Source organism: Pteropus vampyrus, unplaced genomic scaffold, assembly GCF_000151845.1.
Source record: "Pteropus vampyrus isolate Shadow unplaced genomic scaffold, Pvam_2.0 Scaffold303, whole genome shotgun sequence".
Classification (NCBI taxonomy): domain Eukaryota; kingdom Metazoa; phylum Chordata; class Mammalia; order Chiroptera; family Pteropodidae; genus Pteropus; species Pteropus vampyrus.
In genome coordinates, this window is record NW_011889084.1 from 2,320,777 (window position 1) to 2,340,484 (window position 19,708).

At 56.5% G+C, this 19,708-nt stretch overlaps 4 protein-coding genes and 1 non-coding gene across 6 annotated transcripts; 4 read left to right on the forward strand and 1 right to left on the reverse strand.

The window, feature by feature from the left end:
- Nucleotides 1-208: 208 nt before the first annotated feature.
- Nucleotides 209-4,571, forward strand: RNF151 (ring finger protein 151). Its single transcript, XM_011376891.2, has 5 exons — nt 209-353; nt 610-658; nt 1,981-2,126; nt 2,443-2,539; nt 3,254-4,571. Exons 1-5 carry the CDS (start codon nt 328-330, stop codon nt 3,734-3,736), a joined length of 801 nt encoding a protein of 266 aa, XP_011375193.1. The 5' UTR covers nt 209-327; the 3' UTR covers nt 3,737-4,571.
- LOC111730248 lies at nt 416-542 on the forward strand. Its single transcript, XR_002776608.1, has one exon. It is a non-coding gene; the product is annotated as a small nucleolar RNA ACA64 (small nucleolar RNA).
- Nucleotides 4,572-5,173: 602 nt separating the features above from the next.
- Nucleotides 5,174-11,552, forward strand: TBL3 (transducin beta like 3). 2 transcript variants are annotated; one of them, XM_023521417.1, is made up of 22 exons: nt 5,174-5,371; nt 6,827-6,878; nt 6,962-7,057; nt 7,144-7,191; nt 7,302-7,443; nt 7,539-7,623; nt 7,707-7,877; nt 7,977-8,052; nt 8,134-8,227; nt 8,314-8,495; nt 8,583-8,724; nt 8,824-8,882; nt 8,966-9,069; nt 9,562-9,706; nt 9,792-10,022; nt 10,095-10,165; nt 10,251-10,407; nt 10,487-10,545; nt 10,812-10,915; nt 10,988-11,082; nt 11,170-11,328; nt 11,413-11,552. In XM_023521417.1, exons 1-21 carry the CDS (start codon nt 5,331-5,333, stop codon nt 11,314-11,316), a joined length of 2,301 nt encoding a protein of 766 aa, XP_023377185.1. In that variant the 5' UTR covers nt 5,174-5,330; the 3' UTR covers nt 11,317-11,328; nt 11,413-11,552. The 2 variants fall into 2 exon arrangements, with proteins under 2 accessions (XP_023377185.1, XP_011375195.1); XM_011376893.2 differs by having other exon boundaries at nt 11,011-11,082.
- Nucleotides 11,553-11,672: 120 nt separating this feature from the next.
- On the reverse strand, nt 11,673-14,005 carry NOXO1 (NADPH oxidase organizer 1). Its single transcript, XM_011376894.2, has 8 exons — nt 13,940-14,005; nt 13,755-13,835; nt 13,487-13,562; nt 13,223-13,397; nt 12,865-13,046; nt 12,657-12,770; nt 12,240-12,357; nt 11,673-12,158 (listed from the first exon to the last, which is right to left on the reverse strand). Exons 1-8 carry the CDS (start codon nt 14,003-14,005, stop codon nt 11,891-11,893), a joined length of 1,080 nt encoding a protein of 359 aa, XP_011375196.1. The 3' UTR covers nt 11,673-11,890.
- A 2,485-nt stretch (nt 14,006-16,490) lies between these two features.
- On the forward strand, nt 16,491-19,660 carry GFER (growth factor, augmenter of liver regeneration). The gene is made up of 3 exons (XM_011376895.2): nt 16,491-17,362; nt 17,762-17,958; nt 18,873-19,660. Exons 1-3 carry the CDS (start codon nt 16,589-16,591, stop codon nt 19,033-19,035), a joined length of 1,134 nt encoding a protein of 377 aa, XP_011375197.1. The 5' UTR covers nt 16,491-16,588; the 3' UTR covers nt 19,036-19,660.
- Nucleotides 19,661-19,708: the final 48 nt, after the last annotated feature.

A 19,708-nucleotide genomic window follows, 5' to 3' on the forward strand; every position in this document is an offset into this window, starting at 1 on the left:
CCCGGACTGGAACTAACCCCCCGAGATTGGGGGCACGCCAGCTCAGGGGTACAGCCCGATGTCCAAGGATTCCCTCCCGCCAAGGCCGGCGCTGCATAAAAGATCACACTCACGTGTTTTCTCGGAGAAGAACAAGTGTGTCTGGGAGCGAGTTTTTATATCGCGCCAAATGCCGCGAGATCTAGATTGCCCCGCCGGGCCTGTAAGAAGCCTGTGATTGGCTTCATGAGGCCCTGCACCCGCCTAGCATGGAGTGCGCCTGCGCATCTGAGGGTCCACGGCCCAGAATCTGTGTGACGTCGGAACTGCTATAAGTGCCGCTCCCGTATGCGTTGGGCCCTCTCCATTTGCAGGTAGGTCCTACCACTCTCCTCGCCGTTCCCTATTCATCGCTGGGTGGTGGGCGGAGATCGGCGTTGGTTGAAAATCACCTGCGGCTTTGGCTGTGGCCGTAGATGAGATTCGGCGCCCAGAGCCACCGGGGGACTCAGCTCACCGCCCGCTTTTCGATGTGGGGAGGTGAAACCCAGGCCCCGACATGCGCCACCATTCAGGCTGCCGGTGCTCTGGCCCCTATCCCTGACTTCTGACCTTGTTTTCTGTCCGCAGGACGCCTGGATCCCCCAAGCCTGAGGCCGACGCCGCCAGGGCCGCGGGGGTAGGAGGACTCGTCTCTCTTTCAATAAAGTTGTTGGTCTAACTCATCTGCATGTAAATGTTTTTGACCACCTTCCCGTAAGTCTGGAAAATGCATCTTTTGACGTTGGTACCAAGGTATAAAGGATACCATTGTGGGCCTGAGCCTCTTCTTGCCAGTCAGCCTACCTCTGCTTTTTATACCACACAGGGGTAGATCTTGGGTCTGGAAGTTAGAGTATGGCTCCGAATGTCTCATACCGGGTACCTTTCACCTTGAGCTTGATGGGAGTCGGGCTGGGCCTGCAAACCACAAGCCGGGATGGGAGTGTAAGATTCACAGTTCAAAGGCCTACAGTGGCTCCTTATTTCTCTCAGGACATGGTAAGGGTCTTTAGGTTTTGATGAGGTCACCACCCTGGTACTGAACCTACATTTCTCTGTTCTCTCACATTTGGGAACATGCTAGTTTCTCATTGTCCTGCCCAGATGGTCAGAGCCTATCTACTCTGGAAGGCTTTCCCACAGAGTACTTCCCTTAGTGTGGGAATCTGGTTCTCATTTCCCAGATCTGTACCCAGGAGCTAGCAGCATGGGTCTTGGATGATAAAGCTCCTGAGCTCTTGGAGATTTTAGCCACCTAGGCAGCACTATTTGAAATTGAAGAGAACAATTTCTGCATTCCTTCTTAAGTCTTGGGAAAACTGTTCCCAGGCGCTTGGCTCTTGGCCTAGTGCTGCTTGGGTATCAACCACCCCTATGGCAGGGGCTCCAGGTACCTGTCCCAGATCTGGGATACTATACTCCTCATCTGTGACTAGAGAGGGGAGCAAGGTCAAGGTGGTACAGGGTCCCAGTGGGACCTAGTGATTGGCCTGAGCTGGACAATGCCACTATGATGTCAGTGCACTACTGCTATGAAATGGAGGCTCCTCAGCACCTTGGGGTCAGTGGAGCAGCCATCCAGACACAGATCATGGTGAGCCCAAGACACTCTTTGCCTCTGGCCTTTAAATTTGTGCCTAACTCCAGAGACCCACCCAGAGCTGGCCCCCCATTCTTACACTGAGAAGGGATGGACAGTGAGTTACGAGCTTGCGAGTGAGATAAGGAAATCTTTCAGAGAGCTCTAGCCAAGGCCAGCGTCAGCTGGGGATTGGTAGTCGGAGGTCTTGACGCTCATAGCTGCCCCCTCGAAGTGGGTGCTGACCCAACCCTCCACTTGGGGTTCTCGTGTGGCCCACCTCCACACCCAAAGCTTCCTGGGGTCTCCCTCTGGGCCTGTGGAGTGGGGGACTGGAATCTGGTCTTAGCCAGACCCTGATGCTGGCCTGGCATTTGCAGAGTGGAGGGTATGATCTCAGCCTCTTCGCCAGACCTCCTGACAGCAACTTCCTGTGCTCTGTCTGCCATGGGGTTCTCAAGAGGCCGGTGAGGTTGCCATGCCACCACATCTTCTGCAAGAAGTGCATCCTCCGGTGGTTAGCCAGGTGCTACTGGGTACACAAGAGGCTGGGAGGGCAAAGGTGGGGATGAGGCCATTCTTGTAAACCAGAACAGAAAGGAAGGTCTGCAAAGCACTGAGTCACAATGGCCATAAAGATTTGGTTGCCAAATCTGGGACACTGAAATATGGGGGTCCTCACCCTATGATATCTGTAAGTCCCTTGTCCCAGCCTCAGACCTGAGAGCTCCCTATAAAGCCCTCTCGTGCCTCTAACAGCTAGAGAGAAGGGAAGACCAGAGGCATGTTGCTGCCACTTGCTACCTCCTCAATCCCAATATACCCCCACCCATGCCTCCTAGACAAAAGACCTGTCCGTGCTGCAGGAAAGAGGTGAAACGGAAAAAGATGGTCCATGTGAATAAGCTCCGGAGGACCATTGGCCGCCTAGAAGTCAAGGTAGCTCAAAGCACCCACTGCCACCACCCTCCTTGTCTCTTTGGGAGTTGGGGCAGAGCCAGGAGAAGGGGATAAGGGGAATCCCATCCTCGAAGGGATGATTTCTGCTTCAGCAACAGACAGCAGCCTTGCGGGTATCAGACCTGGCTGAAATGTCTCATCTCTACCCTTTACCTACTGTGAAACTCTGGGCAAGTTACCTAACTTCTCTGAGCCCTTGGGGCCTCAAAATGTAAAATGGGGATTATAGAAAATGTTTAGAAAATGAGCTGTTTACTGTGCTGGCTATTATTCTCCTGCCCTCTCTCTCTCTATATATATATATATATTTTTTTTCAATTAGAGTTGACATTCAACACTTTTTAGGTATACAGCATAGTGGTTAGACATTTATATAATTTACAAAGTAATCTCCGTAAGTCTACCTAATTTTATAGATGAAGAAATGGAGGTCCAAAAAAAAAAGAAAGAAAGAAATAGCCTGGTATACGACTTGCTAGACGAATCCAGCCATGTACCTCCCTGTTTTGTAAGCCTCGGGGCCGGACCCCCTCCTCTCAGAAATCTAGATTCTTCTCACTTCCAAGCATTTGCCCAACTGCTTCTCTCTCTCCACCACGTCATTGGTGCCATAAGAGCCTGGGAGGCTCCCAGTTAGTTCACTGTTTCTTGCCCAACCTGGTTTGGCTCACAGGGTGCTCTCCCCACCCCCAGTGCAAGAACGCTGAAGCTGGCTGCTTGGTGACGTGCCCCCTGGCCCATCGCAAGGGGCACCAGGACTCATGCCCTTTCGAGCTGATGGCCTGCCCCAACGAGGGCTGCACGGAGCAGGTGCCGCGGGGGGTCTTGACTGAGCACCGGCAGCAATGCCTACATGGTATCCAGCAGCGCTGCCCCCTGGGCTGCGGGGCCACCCTGGGCCCAGCAGAACGTGCACGCCACAACTGCTACCGCCAGCTGCGCGAGGCCTGGGGCCAGCGCCAGGAGCACAGCCGGACCCTGGTGCTGTGCCTGCTACAGCGCTTGCGCAAGTTACACCGTACTACCAACCTCATCCACCGGCAGCTGGCCCAGCTAGGAGACTTCCTGGAGGATGACACCCTGCTCATGAGCACTAGGCAAGAGGAGGCTGAGGCCACCCCAGAAAACAGCATTGAGGCTGAAGTGTGGGGGGGCCAGAGCCAAAGTGGCGTTTAAATATAGAAGTAAATAAACGCGAGTGCTTGCCAGATCCCCGCCGTCTCTGTGCTTGCTGGCCTCACAGCCTTATCTCATTTGCCGCCCCCCTCCCCACCTCTCCAGGCACTACGCCTTCACTCCGTGGGGATACTTTGGTCTTTCTCCCTATTCTTGTCCCCCTCTCCAAGTCCTTTCCCACCACTGTGTCTTCTTACTGGCTATACCCCCTGCCTAAAAGCTCTTCCCTTCACTCTTGTCTGGCTTCTTTCTACTCAAAATGAATGTCTCCTAGCAGAGGTTTTCCCAGTCTCTTTCCCAGTTACTTTCTACCAGTCTGCTTCCCACCTTCACAGCCAATAGCACCAATGGCTCAAAACTCTGAGCTGATTAAAACCCAACTCCTCACAGTGATTCACGAGGAACCCCATTATCTCTGACCATCTGCCCTTATATTCTCTTTCTTACTCATTCCCTGCAACCACAGAACTTCTGTTGCTTCTCCTAAGGCCAGACCTGTGCACTGGCTGTTCCCTTAGCTTGAAGCACTGTTCCTCTAGATGATAAAGATGAACTGGAACTTTAAGCAAACATAATCAGTGGGGACGGTGTATGAGAAGACCTAGGGCTTATGGAAGATCTCGCGCTCTGCGTAATGGCGAAAACTCTACAGTAAGAACTCTTGTTTATAAAAAAGCTCTATGGTTCCAATTTCCTCTTCCATTAACTTCTTTTTCCATTATTTAAATACTCCTCCTTCTTGGCAGGCCGGTCTTAATGTGCACGCGGTTTGCCATGTCTGTATGTTATGGGTTGCAGTCTTTTTTTTCTCGAATAAATTCTTTTGGCGATGAAACACCGTGGATATTATTTTTCAGTCGACAATAACCACATGGCTCCTTGCTTCACCTACTTCAGGTTTTTGCACAGGTGTCACCTCCATGAAGCCTCCTCCACCACCCCATTTAAAATTGAAGCCCCTGAACTTCGCTCCATTCCTCGCTGATTCCACAGCCCTTCCACTCAGCCCTCATCTAACTAGCAGGCTACTCGAAGAGTTTTTTTCCTTCTCTAGTGTCTCCCAAGTTCCTAGAACGGTACTTTGCACATAGAATGTGCTCAAACACTTAAATGACTCTGAAATTACTCGATTTATTCATTTACATGCATTATTTCTCATACCACACCGTGAGCTGCAAGGCCTGGTTCAAGGGTCTCCTCACGGACGCACGCGACCGCGCTCGCCCCCAAATACCAGAATGCCGAAGAGGCAGGACCCTTGGGATGACTTAATAAACACTTCTCAGGGAATGCCTTTTTAAATTTCCATTAAAAGACCGGACAGCTAGCGACTCAGTCCCCTGTCAGTCTACCCCATCCGCTGGAGCCACTTCCAATCCGCTCTGCAACCCAGCCTGCGGGCCGGAAATGCCTCGGCCGGGTTCCGCTTCCTGACGCAGCAGCCACTAACCACAGCAAAGATGGCGCCGAGAGCGCAGTGCTAGTTACGTCACATCAGTAGTGGACGGTGACGATACCGAAGTGCGCCGGCAGTGAGGAGTGGCGCACGGGTTCCCCTCACGCGGCGGTGGCAGCTGCGGTGGCGGCAGCGACAATGGAGGAGGCTGCAGCGAGAGTGGGCCGCTTCAAAGCCAAGTGAGCTGGGGCGCTGGGGCTGTGGGCGCCGTCCGGGGAGAGAACCGGGTTCGCAGCGGAGTAGCGAAGGAGCATGCTGTGAACCGGGTGCTCATTCGAGTCTGGAGGGGCAGTGAGGGATGTGTACGGACTGGCCCTCGAGGTCGTGGCGGCTGTGGCGTTGTAAGGTAGAAGAGCCGGCACCAACTGCTCTCGGGGAGGACTGGAACCCGACCGGGGACAGCCAGCCTCGGTTACTTAAACTAGCAGCCGGCTCGGGGGTGGGGACCAGAAATCCCAGAGAAGGAAGAAGGGGCGGACTGAGCACGAATGGAGGCTGATCCTGGACAGAAACGCCACCCTTCATCCCTCAGGTAGCGGGAGAACCACCTCTGGAGCAGGCGACCTGTGAGCTTTCACTTGTCCCTCTTCTCCAGGGAGCAGGAAGAGAGGTCAGGAGATGGGCCCGGTCATCAGTGGCCCAGGAAGCCCTGCATCCTTTGCTTATTCAGTCCCCAAACTTGCTGAACATCTAGGTGCTTAGTGTCCGGAACGGGACAGATGCAGCCCTGCTGCGTGCAACGCAGTTTGGCGGGATAAACATATTAAGCAAATCCTTTCCATTAGTGACGAGGCTGTGACGAGTACTAGCAACGGGAAGCCCTGGCGCTAAGAGCCACCTCTGTTGGATGGTCAACTGGGTTCAGGGGTTGGGAGGCTTTGTTTCATTTTGGCAGTAAGCCTTCCTGCAGTGGAGTTAGCCAGGTGCCTTTGAAATCTGAGAAGAGAGATTTAGGCAGTATACAGGGAACAACCTGTTTGAAATAAGAAGGTCAGCAGTGGCCCCTTCAGGCAGGATCTTGGTAACATGTAAGGAGAGGGGAGGGTTTTAAGGTACGATAGTGATGTAAACAGATGTGCTAAAAGGCTTTTAGTGAAGATATTGGAACAACTGTCTAGAGGGGAGAGTGCAGTGGCCTGGAGGCAGCTGAAGAGGGAAGAGGGCTACTTGGAGATTGGGGTGCAGGCCAGGCTGGTGTTAAGGAAAGGGCAGGCGGGACCTCAGGGCTGAAGATGTTCAGAATCATGTTGCTATGGGCTAGTACCCAGGCCTGACCTCCCATGGCCAGCAGGGGGCACCCAAGGCCTGGCCTACTGGGCACTGGGGAATCTGGGAAGACTGAGCTGTTGGACTGCCTGTGCTGTCACCCCACCCCTTGTGGATCAACAACCAGCTTTGGGTCTCCAATATTCTGTACAATGGGGGTACTAACACTTACTCCACAGTTCTGTTGAGAGGTTAAAGAAGGTACCAGTGAAAAGACACCCTCCCCCCCGACCCCAGCCTATCCCTGTTCTTGCTGCCTGTAATCAATCACAGGGGCCTAATGGGTTAACTCCTGGGAGAGCACCCAGTACTGGGCACTGGGGACCAAGGAGTGGGTCATTCACTCTCTCCCTTTGTCCTTCCTCTAGCTATGCTGTTGAGCGCAAGATCGAGCCTTTTTACAAGGGCGGGAAGGTGCAGGTACCAGCCTAGGGAGTGGCGGAGTGGTGGGGCAGGCAGGGGCTGCAGAGTGTTACCTTTGGCTGAGGCCTCTCTTTCACCAGCTGGACCGGACTGGGCAGCACCTCTTCTGTGTCTGTGGTACCAGAATCAACATCTTGGATGTGGCCTCGGGGGCCATACTACGTAGCCTGGAGCAGGTGAGGGCAAGGAGAGCCAGGGCGAAGGGGCTAGTGTGGAAGAGCAGCCTATTCTCAGGTACTGTGTGTCCACTCTTGCCCCCTAGGAGGACCAGGAGGACATTACTGCCTTTGACCTCAGCCCTGATGATGAGGTATATAAAGAAGGGACAGGAGGGGGCTCCACCACCTCCCAACCGAACTCTGAGTTTATGAGGATGGGCAGCTATGCCTCTACCCCCACCTGAACTGCATCCTCCTTCAGGTGCTGGTGACAGCCAGTCGGGCACTGCTGCTGGCTCAGTGGGCCTGGCGAGAGGGCAGTGTCACCCGCCTGTGGAAGGCAATACACACAGCCCCTGTGGCCACCATGGCTTTTGACCCCACCTCCACACTACTAGCCACAGGTAGGACCCCAGCTCGGTGGGTAGGCCATCTAGAAGGCACATGGGCTGGGGGCTTTGGGCATACCAGTCCCCTTACCAAAAGCACATTCCCACAGGTGGCTGTGACGGGGGTGTGCGCATCTGGGATATTGTGCAGCACTATGGGACACACCACTTCCGGGGCTCGCCAGGTGTCGTGCAGTGAGTACGAGCAGCAGAGGCTGGGTGGGTGGGGCATCACTCTGAGGTGGCATAGCTCACTGACCCTGCCCACCTGCCTATAGTTTGGTGGCCTTCCATCCGGACCCTGCACGCCTGCTCCTCTTCTCCTCAGCTATGGACGCCGCCATCCGCATATGGTCACTACAGGACCGGTCGTGCCTGGCTATACTGACTGCCCACTATAGTGCTGTCACCTCTCTGACTTTTAGTGCTGATGGCCACACCATGCTCAGGTCAGTGGCCTTCCACCTAGGCCTTGGCAGGAATTGGGTGATTGAGTGGGTGGTGGGTGCAAGACTGAGAGTAGAGAATAAGGTGGCTGTTTCCTCCAGCTCGGGCCGGGACAAGATCTGCATTGTCTGGGACCTGCGGAACCACCAGGCCCTGCGGACCGTGCCAGTGTTTGAGGTGGGCGTACCAAGGGGTCAGGGCTAGTGAGTGGGGTAGGGTTAGGGATGGGTCTGTCACCTCTGACCTGCTTGTCCCCAGAGTGTGGAGGCTGCAGTGCTGTTGCCAGAGGAACCAGCACCCCAGCTGGGTGTGAAGTCCACGGACCTGCACTTCTTGACAGCTGGCAACCAAGGTGTGTGGGGCCAGGCCAGGGTGGGCAGCAGGGACTTAGGGTAGCCCATGGACCTATAAGTCCCAGCAGCCCGTGTCCTTGCACAGGCATATTGCGTGTGTGGGAGGCAGCCTCTGGGCAGTGTGTACACACACAGCAGCAGCTGTCAGGCCCTGGGCGGGAACTGACCCACTGCACTCTGGTCCGAGCTGCTGGCCTACTCCTCAGTGTCACTGCTGACCACAACCTGCTGCTCTATGAGGCACGCTCGCTTCAGCTACAGAAACAGGTGAGCACTGCCCTTGCCCAGTTTATGGCCTGTGGGCACCAGCCTTCCATTCACACATGTCCTAGTTTGTGTCCTTCTACCCCATAGTTTGCCGGCTACAGTGAGGAGGTATTGGATGTCCGGTTCCTTGGGCCTGAGGACTCCCACATTGTTGTGGCCTCCAATAGCCCATGCCTGAAAGTGTTTGAGCTACAGACTTCAGCCTGCCAGATTCTCCATGGCCACACAGGTGAGGGCACCCAGTCAATGCCCCTGGACTCTCTTCCTGGACTGAATTGCTTCTCCTTTCCCTTAACTGGTCTCTCCCCACTTCATCCCTTCATCCCAGACATTGTGTTGGCCCTCGATGTGTTCCGGAAGGGGTGGCTATTTGCCAGCTGTGCCAAGGTAAGGTACCCCAAGGTGTGGAGGTATGAGTCCCAAGTAGGGAAGCCCAGCCCAGCACCTGTCCTCACCCTTCTCATCCCCAGGACCAGAGTATCCGTGTCTGGAGGATGAACAAGGCTGGCGAAGTGACCTGTGTGGCTCATGGCTCTGGGCACACACACAGCGTGGGCACCATCTGCTGCTCTAGGTATTGGATCAAGGCTAGGGTCCAGGGCTGTCACAGAGGCAGAGGCTCAGGTCCTGCTAATGGGGTTCTGTTTTAGGGAGATGAGGAGAAGGTGGCTTTGGCCTTGCTTTTTGACACTCCAGCCCAGGGATGTGGAACAAAGAATGGGCCAGAGGCATGCCCAGGTGCCATGGGAGGGGTGTTTCCAGAAGTGGCCTTGGGGCTGGGTGGATAAAAGGGGTGGGGCATTGGGGCAGAGAGAGTGACCCTGAACATGGCCCAGGTGAAAAAGGTGCTCCCTGCATTTATGGCTGGGGGTTCCATTTTTGGGACAAAGTCACCTGGTGTGGCAGCACCAAGGGTGGATGGTACAGTTTTAAGTTGGGGCAAGTGGTGTTGGAGAGCTTCTCTGGTCTGGACCGTGGTCCTATAGGCTTGAGCCGTGGTGCATTGGCAGACAAGGCTGGTGGGGCGCCCAACAGGTGTCTCTTCCTCCCCCTCATTGGGCCTTAGGCTGAAGGAGACCTTCCTGGTGACCGGCAGCCAGGATTGTACTGTGAAGCTGTGGCCCCTCCCCGAAGTTCTGCTGTCCAAGAACAAAGCCCCAGACAGTGGTCCTGTCCTACAGGCCTTGACCACACAGCGTTGCCATGACAAGGTGACCACACGGCACATTGGGTCAGTAGTATGGTGGGGCCCTCGCTAGCATAAGGGTCTGAGCTGTTGCCTACTCCCCTCACCAGGACATCAACAGTGTAGCTGTTGCCCCCAATGACAAACTGCTGGCCACAGGCTCACAGGACCGCACAGCCAAGCTCTGGGCTCTGCCACAGTGCCAACTGCTGGGTGTCTTCTCAGGCCACCGGCGTGGCCTCTGGTGTGTCCAGTTCTCACCCATGGACCAGGTGCTGGCCACAGCCTCAGCTGATGGCACTGTCAAGCTCTGGGCACTGCAAGACTTCAGCTGCCTCAAGGTAAGCTGACCCTACACTAGGCCTGACCCCTACCTGATGCCATCTCATGACCTCTCTGTCCCAACCCTGCAGACATTTGAGGGGCATGATGCTTCTGTACTGAAGGTGGCCTTTGTGAGCCGTGGCACACAGCTGCTGTCCAGGTGAATGGGTTGGGGACAGGGCAGTGGGTGGAGTGAGCTGGGGGACAGGCCCCAACACTGAGCCCCCTCCCAATCCCAAACCCAGTGGTTCTGACGGGCTCGTGAAGCTCTGGACCATCAAGAACAACGAGTGCGTGAAGACACTGGACGCACACGAGGACAAGGTCTGGGGGTTGCACTGCAACCGTCTGGATGACTGTGCCCTCACTGGTGCCAGTGACTCCTGTGTCATCCTCTGGAAGGTGTGTGGGCTTGGGTTGGGTGGGCACAGAGTGGGTAGGGCAGCATGGCGGGACCAGTCTGACCCCCGTCTGACATTAGGATGTGACGGAGACAGAGCAGGCAGAGGAACAGGCCAAGAAGGAGGAGCAGGTGGTCAAGTAAGTCTGGAGGTTCCCACCTCAGCCTCCCTGTGAGTGTCACCCATATGTCTGGCACGTCCTATGCATTAGCGTCATGTCCTCTGGTTAGGGTAGGGCATAGCATCACCCCTGCTTTATGGCGTGGGGAAATAGGCTTGGAGTGGCGACACAGCTCACCATCAGTGAGTGCTCAGGCCTGGGCTGCTGATTCCTAAGCCAGCCCTCTGGTGGCTCTGCCTTCAGCCACAGCCCTATGGCCCTATCCTCCCACCTTCCCCCACCAGGCAGCAAGAACTGGACAACCTGCTTCAGGAGAAGCGGTACCTGCGGGCATTGGGCCTGGCTATCTCCCTGGACCGGCCCCACACTGTGCTGACTGTTATCCAGGGTTAGTGCTGCCTCGGGCCTGACAGGTGGGAGAGTGGGGGGCCTCTGAAGTCCATTATGCCCCTTCCCTAAGGCTTATCTTCCCTCCTCCCACAGCCATCCGGAGGGACCCTGAGGCCTGTGAGAAGCTGGAAACCACAGTGCTCCGGCTGCGGCGAGACCAGAAAGGTTTGGGGTGGGCCGGTAGAGGCTGGACAGTGGCTGATCTGGGTGGGATGGCCAGTGGGCAGATCTGACCATCTCTGTTACCTGCAGAGGCCTTGTTGCGTTTCTGTGTCATATGGAACACAAACTCAAGGCATTGCCACGAAGCCCAGGCTGTGCTGGGTGTGCTCCTGCGGCATGAGTCTCCCGAAGAGCTGCTGGCCTATGAGGGTGTTCGGACCTCGCTTGAGGCCCTGATGCCCTACACCGGTATGTAGGCATTGCCCCAGGTTGGGGTAGGAAGGAGCCCGGGCCTGACTATGCGGACCCCTGACAGCCTCTGTCGTCCCCCAGAGCGGCACTTTCAGAGGCTGAGCCGGACACTGCAGGCAGCTACTTTCCTCGACTTCCTATGGCACAACATGAAGCTACCCACCCTCCCTGTGGACCCCTCAGCTCTCTGAAACACGCAGAAAGTGTACTTTTCTATTCTAGCTCCCTGTGTCTGGGCATTGTCTCACTTTGGGTCCTGGATCACAACCTTGGCCAGCCCCATCCCTGTGCCCTGGCCTGGATATGACCCAACAGGCCTGCCCCTCAGCACAGACACTGGGTATAGGTCAATCAGTAGAGTTTTTTATTTAGAGGAAATAGAAGAGTATAGCCTCCTGGCCCTGCCAGTCAGGGAATCCCACCCTCAAATGCACTTCCCCCTGAGCTGGGGGTGGTATGGCTGCCATCAGGCTCCAGACTCCCTGGGGTCTGGAGCTTCTGGCCTGCTGCTCCAGCTATGGGGTGCACAGCACAGCCCTCCATGTGGTTCTGCATACTCTCAAGGGGGTCCCTGACCCCCTGGGTGCCTCCCCAGTGCCCTTCGTGTGATGGTGCAGCAGCGACTCTGAATGGCACTCATCAGGGGGCGGGTGGGCACAGTAGGGGAAAGAGTTGTGGCCTGGGGGGGCTCAGGGCAGCTTTGGGCCTCGTCCACCCTGTTCTCCCCACCCTCTGCCCCACAGTGGAGTCCTGGCCCACTCAGGAGCATGCTCAACCCATCTGGCTGCAGCAGCACGGAGGGGAGAAGACCTGTGCGGTTGCCGAACCTGTGATAAAAGTGGGATTTGGTTAGCACAAGGCCTTACCCTTGGCTGGACACCCCCTGCCAAAGCCCCACACCTGCACACCTGCATAGCCACCAGCCACGGTCTGACATTTCCAGCACGCGCACACGTGCCCCTGCAGGTACTGATAGCTCGTCGGCCTGGCTGCTTTCATAAGCACGGGAAGCACAGAACTGGGACCCTGGAAGTGGGGTACTTGGGGGGTCACCACAAGGCTTCCACCTCTTGGTCCCCTCATTTCCCACTGAATCACCAACTCTGGGATCCCTCTTTCTTTGGATCTCTGCTGACACCAAGGACCACTCGAAAACCCACTGGATCTCCACCCTCCTATGGGTACTACGCACAGGCTACTGCCACCACCTAGTCATTCCACAGCTTCTCTCCCCTGGGTCAGGTGCTTTCTGTGGCCCAGCCTGGCTGCATGCTGCCCAGTGGTGGTGGTGGTGGTGGGCATGGGGAGGAGGGTTAGTCTCATACCACTACTCCCTAGGGACTGCCCCTGCTCTTGTCTCTGGCCTGGGGCCACCTCCTCCAGGTAGGGAGCAGGAAACCATGCTATCTGTTGGTCTTCATTCTCTACCAGCCACCAGCCTGTGTGCAAGAGGTGGGCAGGGGTTCAGCTCCCCAGGCCCTCTGGGCTCCTGGGGGCAGAAGATTGAATCCCCAGACTCCTGCCCAGCCCTACCTGAGGGGTGTCGCAGCAGCACATTTAGGGCCTCCTGGGCCTGAGCATGGAAAAGTCGGCCCCGTGTGTCCTGGGTGCTGAAGGGCTGCAGGCAGTGCAGGCTCAGAGCCTCCAGGCTGTGGATGGAAAGGCTGCCCACAGGGCCAGGTAGGGGCTCTTCCTGGACAGGCAAGATCACCAGGCTGGAAAGGGCAGCAGGCACAGGCAAGAGGTGGGTGGGTGAGAAGTGTGGAGATTGGCCTGCCAACTCTCAGAAGTCCCTCAGCTGCCCTGTCTTTGGACCTCTTAGGCCCTTTCTCCACTATGCCACCTCCACCCTCCAGATACTTCCCATGGGGAGTTTGGGGTGGTCAAGCACCTGCCAGGTGGCAGTGTGGGCTCCAGGTCCCAGGGTTGTGGTGCGAAGAAGCTGGTGATCACTGGGGCCTTAGACACATGCTTCACCAACAGCAATGTCTGTGAATAGGTCTCCAGCAGCCGCAGGCGTGTCAGGCCGCGGCCTGTACGCCCCCCACGCACCAACAAGGAAGTGTCTGTGGGCATGACAGACCATCTAACCCTGCCCCAGGGTGTCCCCCCACCAGGCTGCCCCTGCCCCTCCCAGGATCCCTGCTGGCCTGACCTGGAAGCTTGGGGAGAATGCGGTCAGATCTCTGCAGCAGGCCCGCCTCTACTGGGAAGGTCTCCTTGAGGGTCTTCTAAGGGCGAGAACCAGCCTATTGGTCCCAAAACCAGTAGGTCCCAATGCCCACCGGGGTTCACTTGGGCAGGTGGGGTTCCCTTGCCAGGATTGTAAGGACAGGAAGCCCGCTAGAGTGTGAGAACAGGCACTCCAGTGGGGGTCATGAGTGGATCATGCAGTTAAGTCAGGTCGCCCCAAGTTCACTCACATGAAGCCTCCTGAACTCATCCCAGCTCCTGCGCACAAAGGTGTTGCTGTTGTCAGACCAGTGCACAGAGATGGCGAATGTCTGTTGGAGGAAAGGCTGGGGGTATCTGGGAGGGGCTGGGCCATGAAAACTCCCTCCTCCCCTCCCTCCCTTCTGGAGGTTGTCAGGGACCTGTAGGGTCATACCTGGAGCCTCTCTGTCTGCACCAGAGCTGCTGCACGTACTGACGCTGGGTGCCGAGGGCCCGCCATAGCTGTGGCTTTTTGAGTCGCAATCTGGGCCTCTGAAGCTGGCAGTGAGCAGTGAAGGGTCCTGCTGCTTCCTTGCTCACACTGGGTGGGGAGGCACTCCCGGGAACCCGGAAGATTGGTGGGAATTCCCCAGTGACGCCTCACCTCAGACCTGCCAGGATCTTGTAGTGCTGCCCTACCTGCTTTCTTCACAACTTCCTCACTATACCCCAAGCTGAAGGTTTGGGTGGAGGGGCAGAAACACAAGGCTTGAGAGTGAGAGGGGGAGCACGGATGTGGTGGAGGGGCTAGGACTGCTGCCTGAGGCCCTCCTACCAAAGTCTGGCCTTGAGAGAAGGAAGAGTCATCAAAGTGCCGCCAGGCCTGGCTCACCCTTCCAGCTCTCCCACACCCTGTGGCCCTGTGTTGATACTGGTGAGAGCCTGCTGCCAGGGCGGGCCCCACTGCTGTCTTTGAACTCCCTGGAGAGTTCACAAGCAGTTATCAGGAATGGCTTAATCCTACTTTGGAAAAAGATCTTTTAATGTTACCAAGTCACAAAGGAGGAAATTTATGTTAAAGGGCTGATTGTCAGATTTTCTGTATGTGTTGGGAAGGGGCAGACCTCACAGGGTCACCCAGAAGTTCCCCTATGGGGGGCAGACCTAAGGCAGAAAGAAGAGAGTCTATCTCTGCAGTCACCTGGCACTTGGAAGTGGGGAAGGTTGTGACTAGGACTGTTTTAAGAGCAGTCTCTGAATTCATGATTTATTACAAGTACTGCAAACGCAGCCTCTGAGATCAGGAGTGATTATTCCCCCACTAACTGGGGCAGTGAGAGAAGGCCCTAGAATCTCCAGACGGTATGCCCGCGTGCCCCACATTTCTGGGCTGCTTCCTTATAGAGATTTCTGCAGCCCCATCTAACTTTGGTGCATGATTTTCTGCTGTTGGAACTAATGTAGGGAGGAGGCCCTGAACACACAAGAGTCCCTCTCAGTGCCTTTGTCACTCGCTGTCCCTCTGGGTCCCTGAGTTTACTGTCTCATTATCTCTCTCTGTCCTTGTCACTCTCTGCCTCTGAGAGGAGACCACACTGTGAAGTGTTATTTTTCTAATAAACTACGTTTGACTCTACCTTTGGCGTGTGTGTTGAATTCTTTCCACACTCTCCACCAAAGGACCCTCTTCTCTCACTGCAGGGATTGGTATCACCCCCACTTGGGGAAATTGCCTTGTCCTGCATTAGAACCAACAGCTCTCTGTTGGGAACTCCCTCACTCAAAACTCTTCTAGGGCATCCCTCCAGGAAACCACCCTGGCCTGGACCAAGGGCTTTTGTGCATCCAACCAGCAGCTCTCTCTGAAGCTCTCAAACCCTCCCTAGTCTGGTCCCAGACAATGAATACCTGCTGACATAGGCCTGATTTGCAGTGCCTTCAGCCCAACTGTCACACTCCCCAACCTCAGTGGGAGCCGTGCTGAAGGTCCTGCCGGCCTGGCAGGATCCAAGGTGGGACAGACCCTGCTTCCATGGAAGATGGAGGAGAGAAGCTGGAGAAGTAAATGTACTCACAGACAGTGACCTAGAAGAGCCCCTGTCCCAACTGACAGTTCCTGCTCCACACCCCCAGCAACCTTGGATCCTTTCCACTCTTTCCTTCTCTATAGCCCCTACCCTCATCTCTCACCTGGATAACTACAACAGCCCCCCAAACCCATCCCCTAATGGCCATGCTCCTCACTTGTTCCCATGAAATGGACTCTCCAGAGGAATCTTTGCAAAACAGGAATGGGATCAGGTAGAGGTAGCCCTGCTCAAAACTGTCCAGTACCTTCCCACTGTCCTTAGAATAACTTCCCAATTCCCTGGCAGCTGATGAGGTCCTTGGTGAACCCCTGCCTACCTTTGGATCTCTCCTCCCTAGGTCCTGTCCCACTGGCCTTTCTGCCTATGCAAGAGGCCAAGACCCACTTTTCTGCCTATGCAAGAGGCCAAGACCCACTTTCCGCCTTGGCCTCCACTGCCCTCAGCTGATTTCCCATCCTTCAGGGCTCTGTCTAAGGGTCACCTTCTTAAAGAGGTCTTCTGGATTTACCACACCCCCCATCATAGTTTGTAAGTAATTCTTTATTAGCGTGACTCCTTTTGCTTGTTTCTGTCTTGACCATGACTATGAGCTAAGGAGGTGAGGGTTGGATCTCGTTCCTCACCTTGCCCGGCGCCTGGAACAGTGTAACAGATTACACACAACACAAATACCTGCGGAATGAATGAGTGTACGTATGGAAGCAAAGGTATCCCTAATGCCATTCTACATGAGTTTAACCCCTTCTAGCAGGGTGTAGGATCACCGGCCGCTGGGTGCACTAAGGAGCCGAGAGACAAGCACCTCCTCTTTGAAGCCAAGGCTCCACCCCGCGTTGCCGTGGCTGGGGCCGCAGAGGCTGATCCCGGGAACCCGGCCCTAGCGCGCACCGCCCTCTGTGCGCTCATGGCCCCGCCCCGCGTCGCCATGGCGCCGCGCAGCTGTCCCTGCGGCGGGCCCTCAGTTGAAAGCACAGAACCTGGCCGTGGGCACACGGCACGGTTGGAGTGGAGCGATGGGGGCGTCAAAGGCCGCAACACGGACTTCGCCTCAATCGCAGCCCGAGTCCACAGCGCGACCGCGGCGCACCTTCCACAACACTCTCCTCTTCTACTGGAGGAAGCCGGAGAGCCGCCATGGACAACGCAAGCCGGGCGCGGGCCGCGGAACTAGGCCCAGGGGCGCGGCCAGGACCCGGGCCTCCGGCCCCGCCTCCGGCCCCTCCTCCGCCCCGGCTCGCGCGTCTGACGGGTCCTTGGCCGGGACCCCAGCCTCTGGCTCTGCCTCCTCCCGGGTGCGGACCGCGACTCTCAGCCCCGCCTCCTCGACGGACCCAGCTCCCGCCCCGGACTCCGCCTCCGAGCCCGCCCCCTGTCCCAGCTCGGGCCCGGCCTCGGTGCCAGAGCCCGCGGTGCGCACGCCCGGTTCCTATGGCCGTGCTCTGGCGGCGGCGCGCGCGCTGGCCTGGAGGCCGACTTGGAGGCCCATCTGGAGGCCGAGCTGGCCCGGCAGACATCGCGCGGGCAACATGGCGGCCTCCAGCGAGCGGGGGCGCTTCGGCGGCGGCAACTTCTTCTCTTTTCTGCCCGGCGGCGCGCGGTCTGAGGCGATGGAGGACCTGGTGACTGACGCGCGCGGCCGGGGCGCGGGACGGAAAGATGCTACCGCCTCCGCTTCGACGCTGACCCAGGCGCCGACTCCCAACCCTGAAGTTGCTAATGACACCTCCCGGAGGCGGCCCTGCCGGGCCTGTGTGGACTTCAAGACGTGGATGCGTACGCAGCAGAAGGTGCACATGCCTGGTGGCACCACCTCCACGCAGAGGCCAGCGAGCCTTGCCTACCCCTAGCCCCAGCCCGCATACGCCTCGCCTCCACTTCCCCCACCCCTGGCCCTCGGCTCCCTCTCCTTGTTTTCAGGGGCCCCGGGCAGGTCTCCTAACGTCCTGGCCGAGCGGCCACAGGTCCTATGCCTAACAAACTTACGTCCCCCAAGGCTGGCAGTTTCTGAACCTTGCCCTCAAGGTCAGCCCGGCCTTTGGGCTTTCAGCCACACGTGGGCCAGATCGGCATCAGTACTAATGTCTCCAGTCAGTGGGCCTCCGGCTGCGGGGAGCAAAAGGGGAACTTTGTAGTCTTCTGGTTTTGGGCAGACTGAACTAACCCGTGGTTGGTCTCCTTCCGCACAGCGGGACGGCAAGTTTAGAGAAGATTGTCCTCAGGATCGCGAGGAACTGGGTCGCAACAGCTGGTCTGTTCTTCACACCCTGGCTGCCTACTACCCTGATCTGCCCACCCCAGAACAGCAGCAAGACATGGCCCAGTTCATACATTTATTTTCCAAGTTTTATCCGTGTGAGGAGTGTGCAGAAGACATAAGGAAGAGGTAAGCTGTGTATGCACCATCTACAGGCAGTATAGAGCATTACACCTGAAGCCTGGGCCTGGGGCCCTGATTGATGTCATAAAGGGGAGCCTGGACAAGTAGGTGCAGAGGTGGCAGAGGGTTGCCAAGAGCAGGGACCACCAACAGAGTGGGGATTCCATCATCTGAGCCATCTTAAAGGCCTGGGGCTCCTGCTGGGCACTACTGCTTTCTGTAGCCACAGGCCAGCAGGGAGGTCTTTCCTCAAGAGGTCCCTTGCTTAGCACTGATGGAGCTTCCCATAGGTTAAAGAGGACTTAACTTTGCCTGACTTCTGGAGCAGGATTGCTGGTTTCAAGACCTTGAGAATGCACTGCTTTTGCTCCCAAGAGCTACCTTTATCTTATTAGGGAGCCTAAGAGCCATTGTTTGGCTCCCATAAGCATTTCTGGGTTGGATGTGGGGGGGCAGGGTAGCCTTGCTGTTTGAAGTCTGGGCAGTTTGAAGGAAATCTCTTCCTGAACTGAGGTACCAGCCTCCAGGAACTAAGAAACAAGTTCGGTTTTCAGTTATGCCTTTGTGTAGGCCCCACCCTTTCCACACTGCCTGGGGCCAGGGAAGCTGGGGTGAGGCTTCCTGATTGTTACGAGGTTGTAAAGTTGCTTGGCCTATGCCTTAATGTCTTGCCCTGGGCTCTTGTCAGAATTTGCCGAGCTCCCTAAGTGGGGTTTTGAGCAGGCCTAAGTTCATGGTACCTGGATGCAGGGTCAGCCCTGTTCTGGGAATTAAGTTTCTCAGAGCATGAGGGACACTCATGGGTGTATCTCACAGCAGCATCCCATTTCTCCTCCCTGGATTGAGCAGGCAGGGAGCTGGTGGGGCAGGGACAGTGGGACCTCTGCCTACCTCCATCTTCCATGTGCTCCCCCATACAGGATATGCAGGAACCAGCCAGACACGAGCACACGGACATGTTTAACCCAGTGGCTGTGCCGCCTGCACAACGAGGTGAACCGCAAGCTAGGCAAGCCAGACTTCGACTGCTCCAAAGTGGATGAGCGCTGGCGTGATGGCTGGAAGGACGGCTCCTGTGACTAGAGGGTGGCCAGCTGGAGTCCATGGGGCAGCCAGCCAGGGCCTAAGGGTGACCTGACTTGAGAGGGGCAGGATACTTATTAAAGTGCAGCAGAGCCAGAGCCTGTTGTGTTTAAGTTGGGTGATCCTCAGGTTTGGAGTTGAAGTGGAGGTGTCTCCTGCAAGCACCTGTATGGCTGCCACCTCAGCTGAGGCCCCATGGGGCTGCAGGCAAAAGAGTAGGAATAACCTAGGCTGTCCCTTTCATTCAGGATGTGGCCTCCTGCCCACCCCACTCCTGGTGCCCATTTCCCCGCACAAGAAAATGACAAGTGTGGCTGGGCTTCCCTGTCCCACACCCCTCAAAGCCAGGCCATTGTGTCCTCACTGTGTAGCTAGGGACAGCTGCAGTGATTATAGCTCCAAAAGCTGTATGCTGTTTGTACTTGAGGAAAGAGGCCTGGAGGCCAAGCGCTCCACCCCCTGCTCAGTTCCTTCAGCGGGGAGAAACAGATAGGGTTCTTCACTGCGGGTTCACCAACCTGTCCAGCACATGGCTTTCCATAGCTGTACCAGGCCTGTCAGAGGCTTCCTAGGGCCAGCTTCCTCGGAGCTTGAGACCAAAATAAAATGCCAGAGAAGTAACTGAGGACCTGACTTCAGTGTGTTTTGTGCTGAGATTTGGCAGAGATGGACA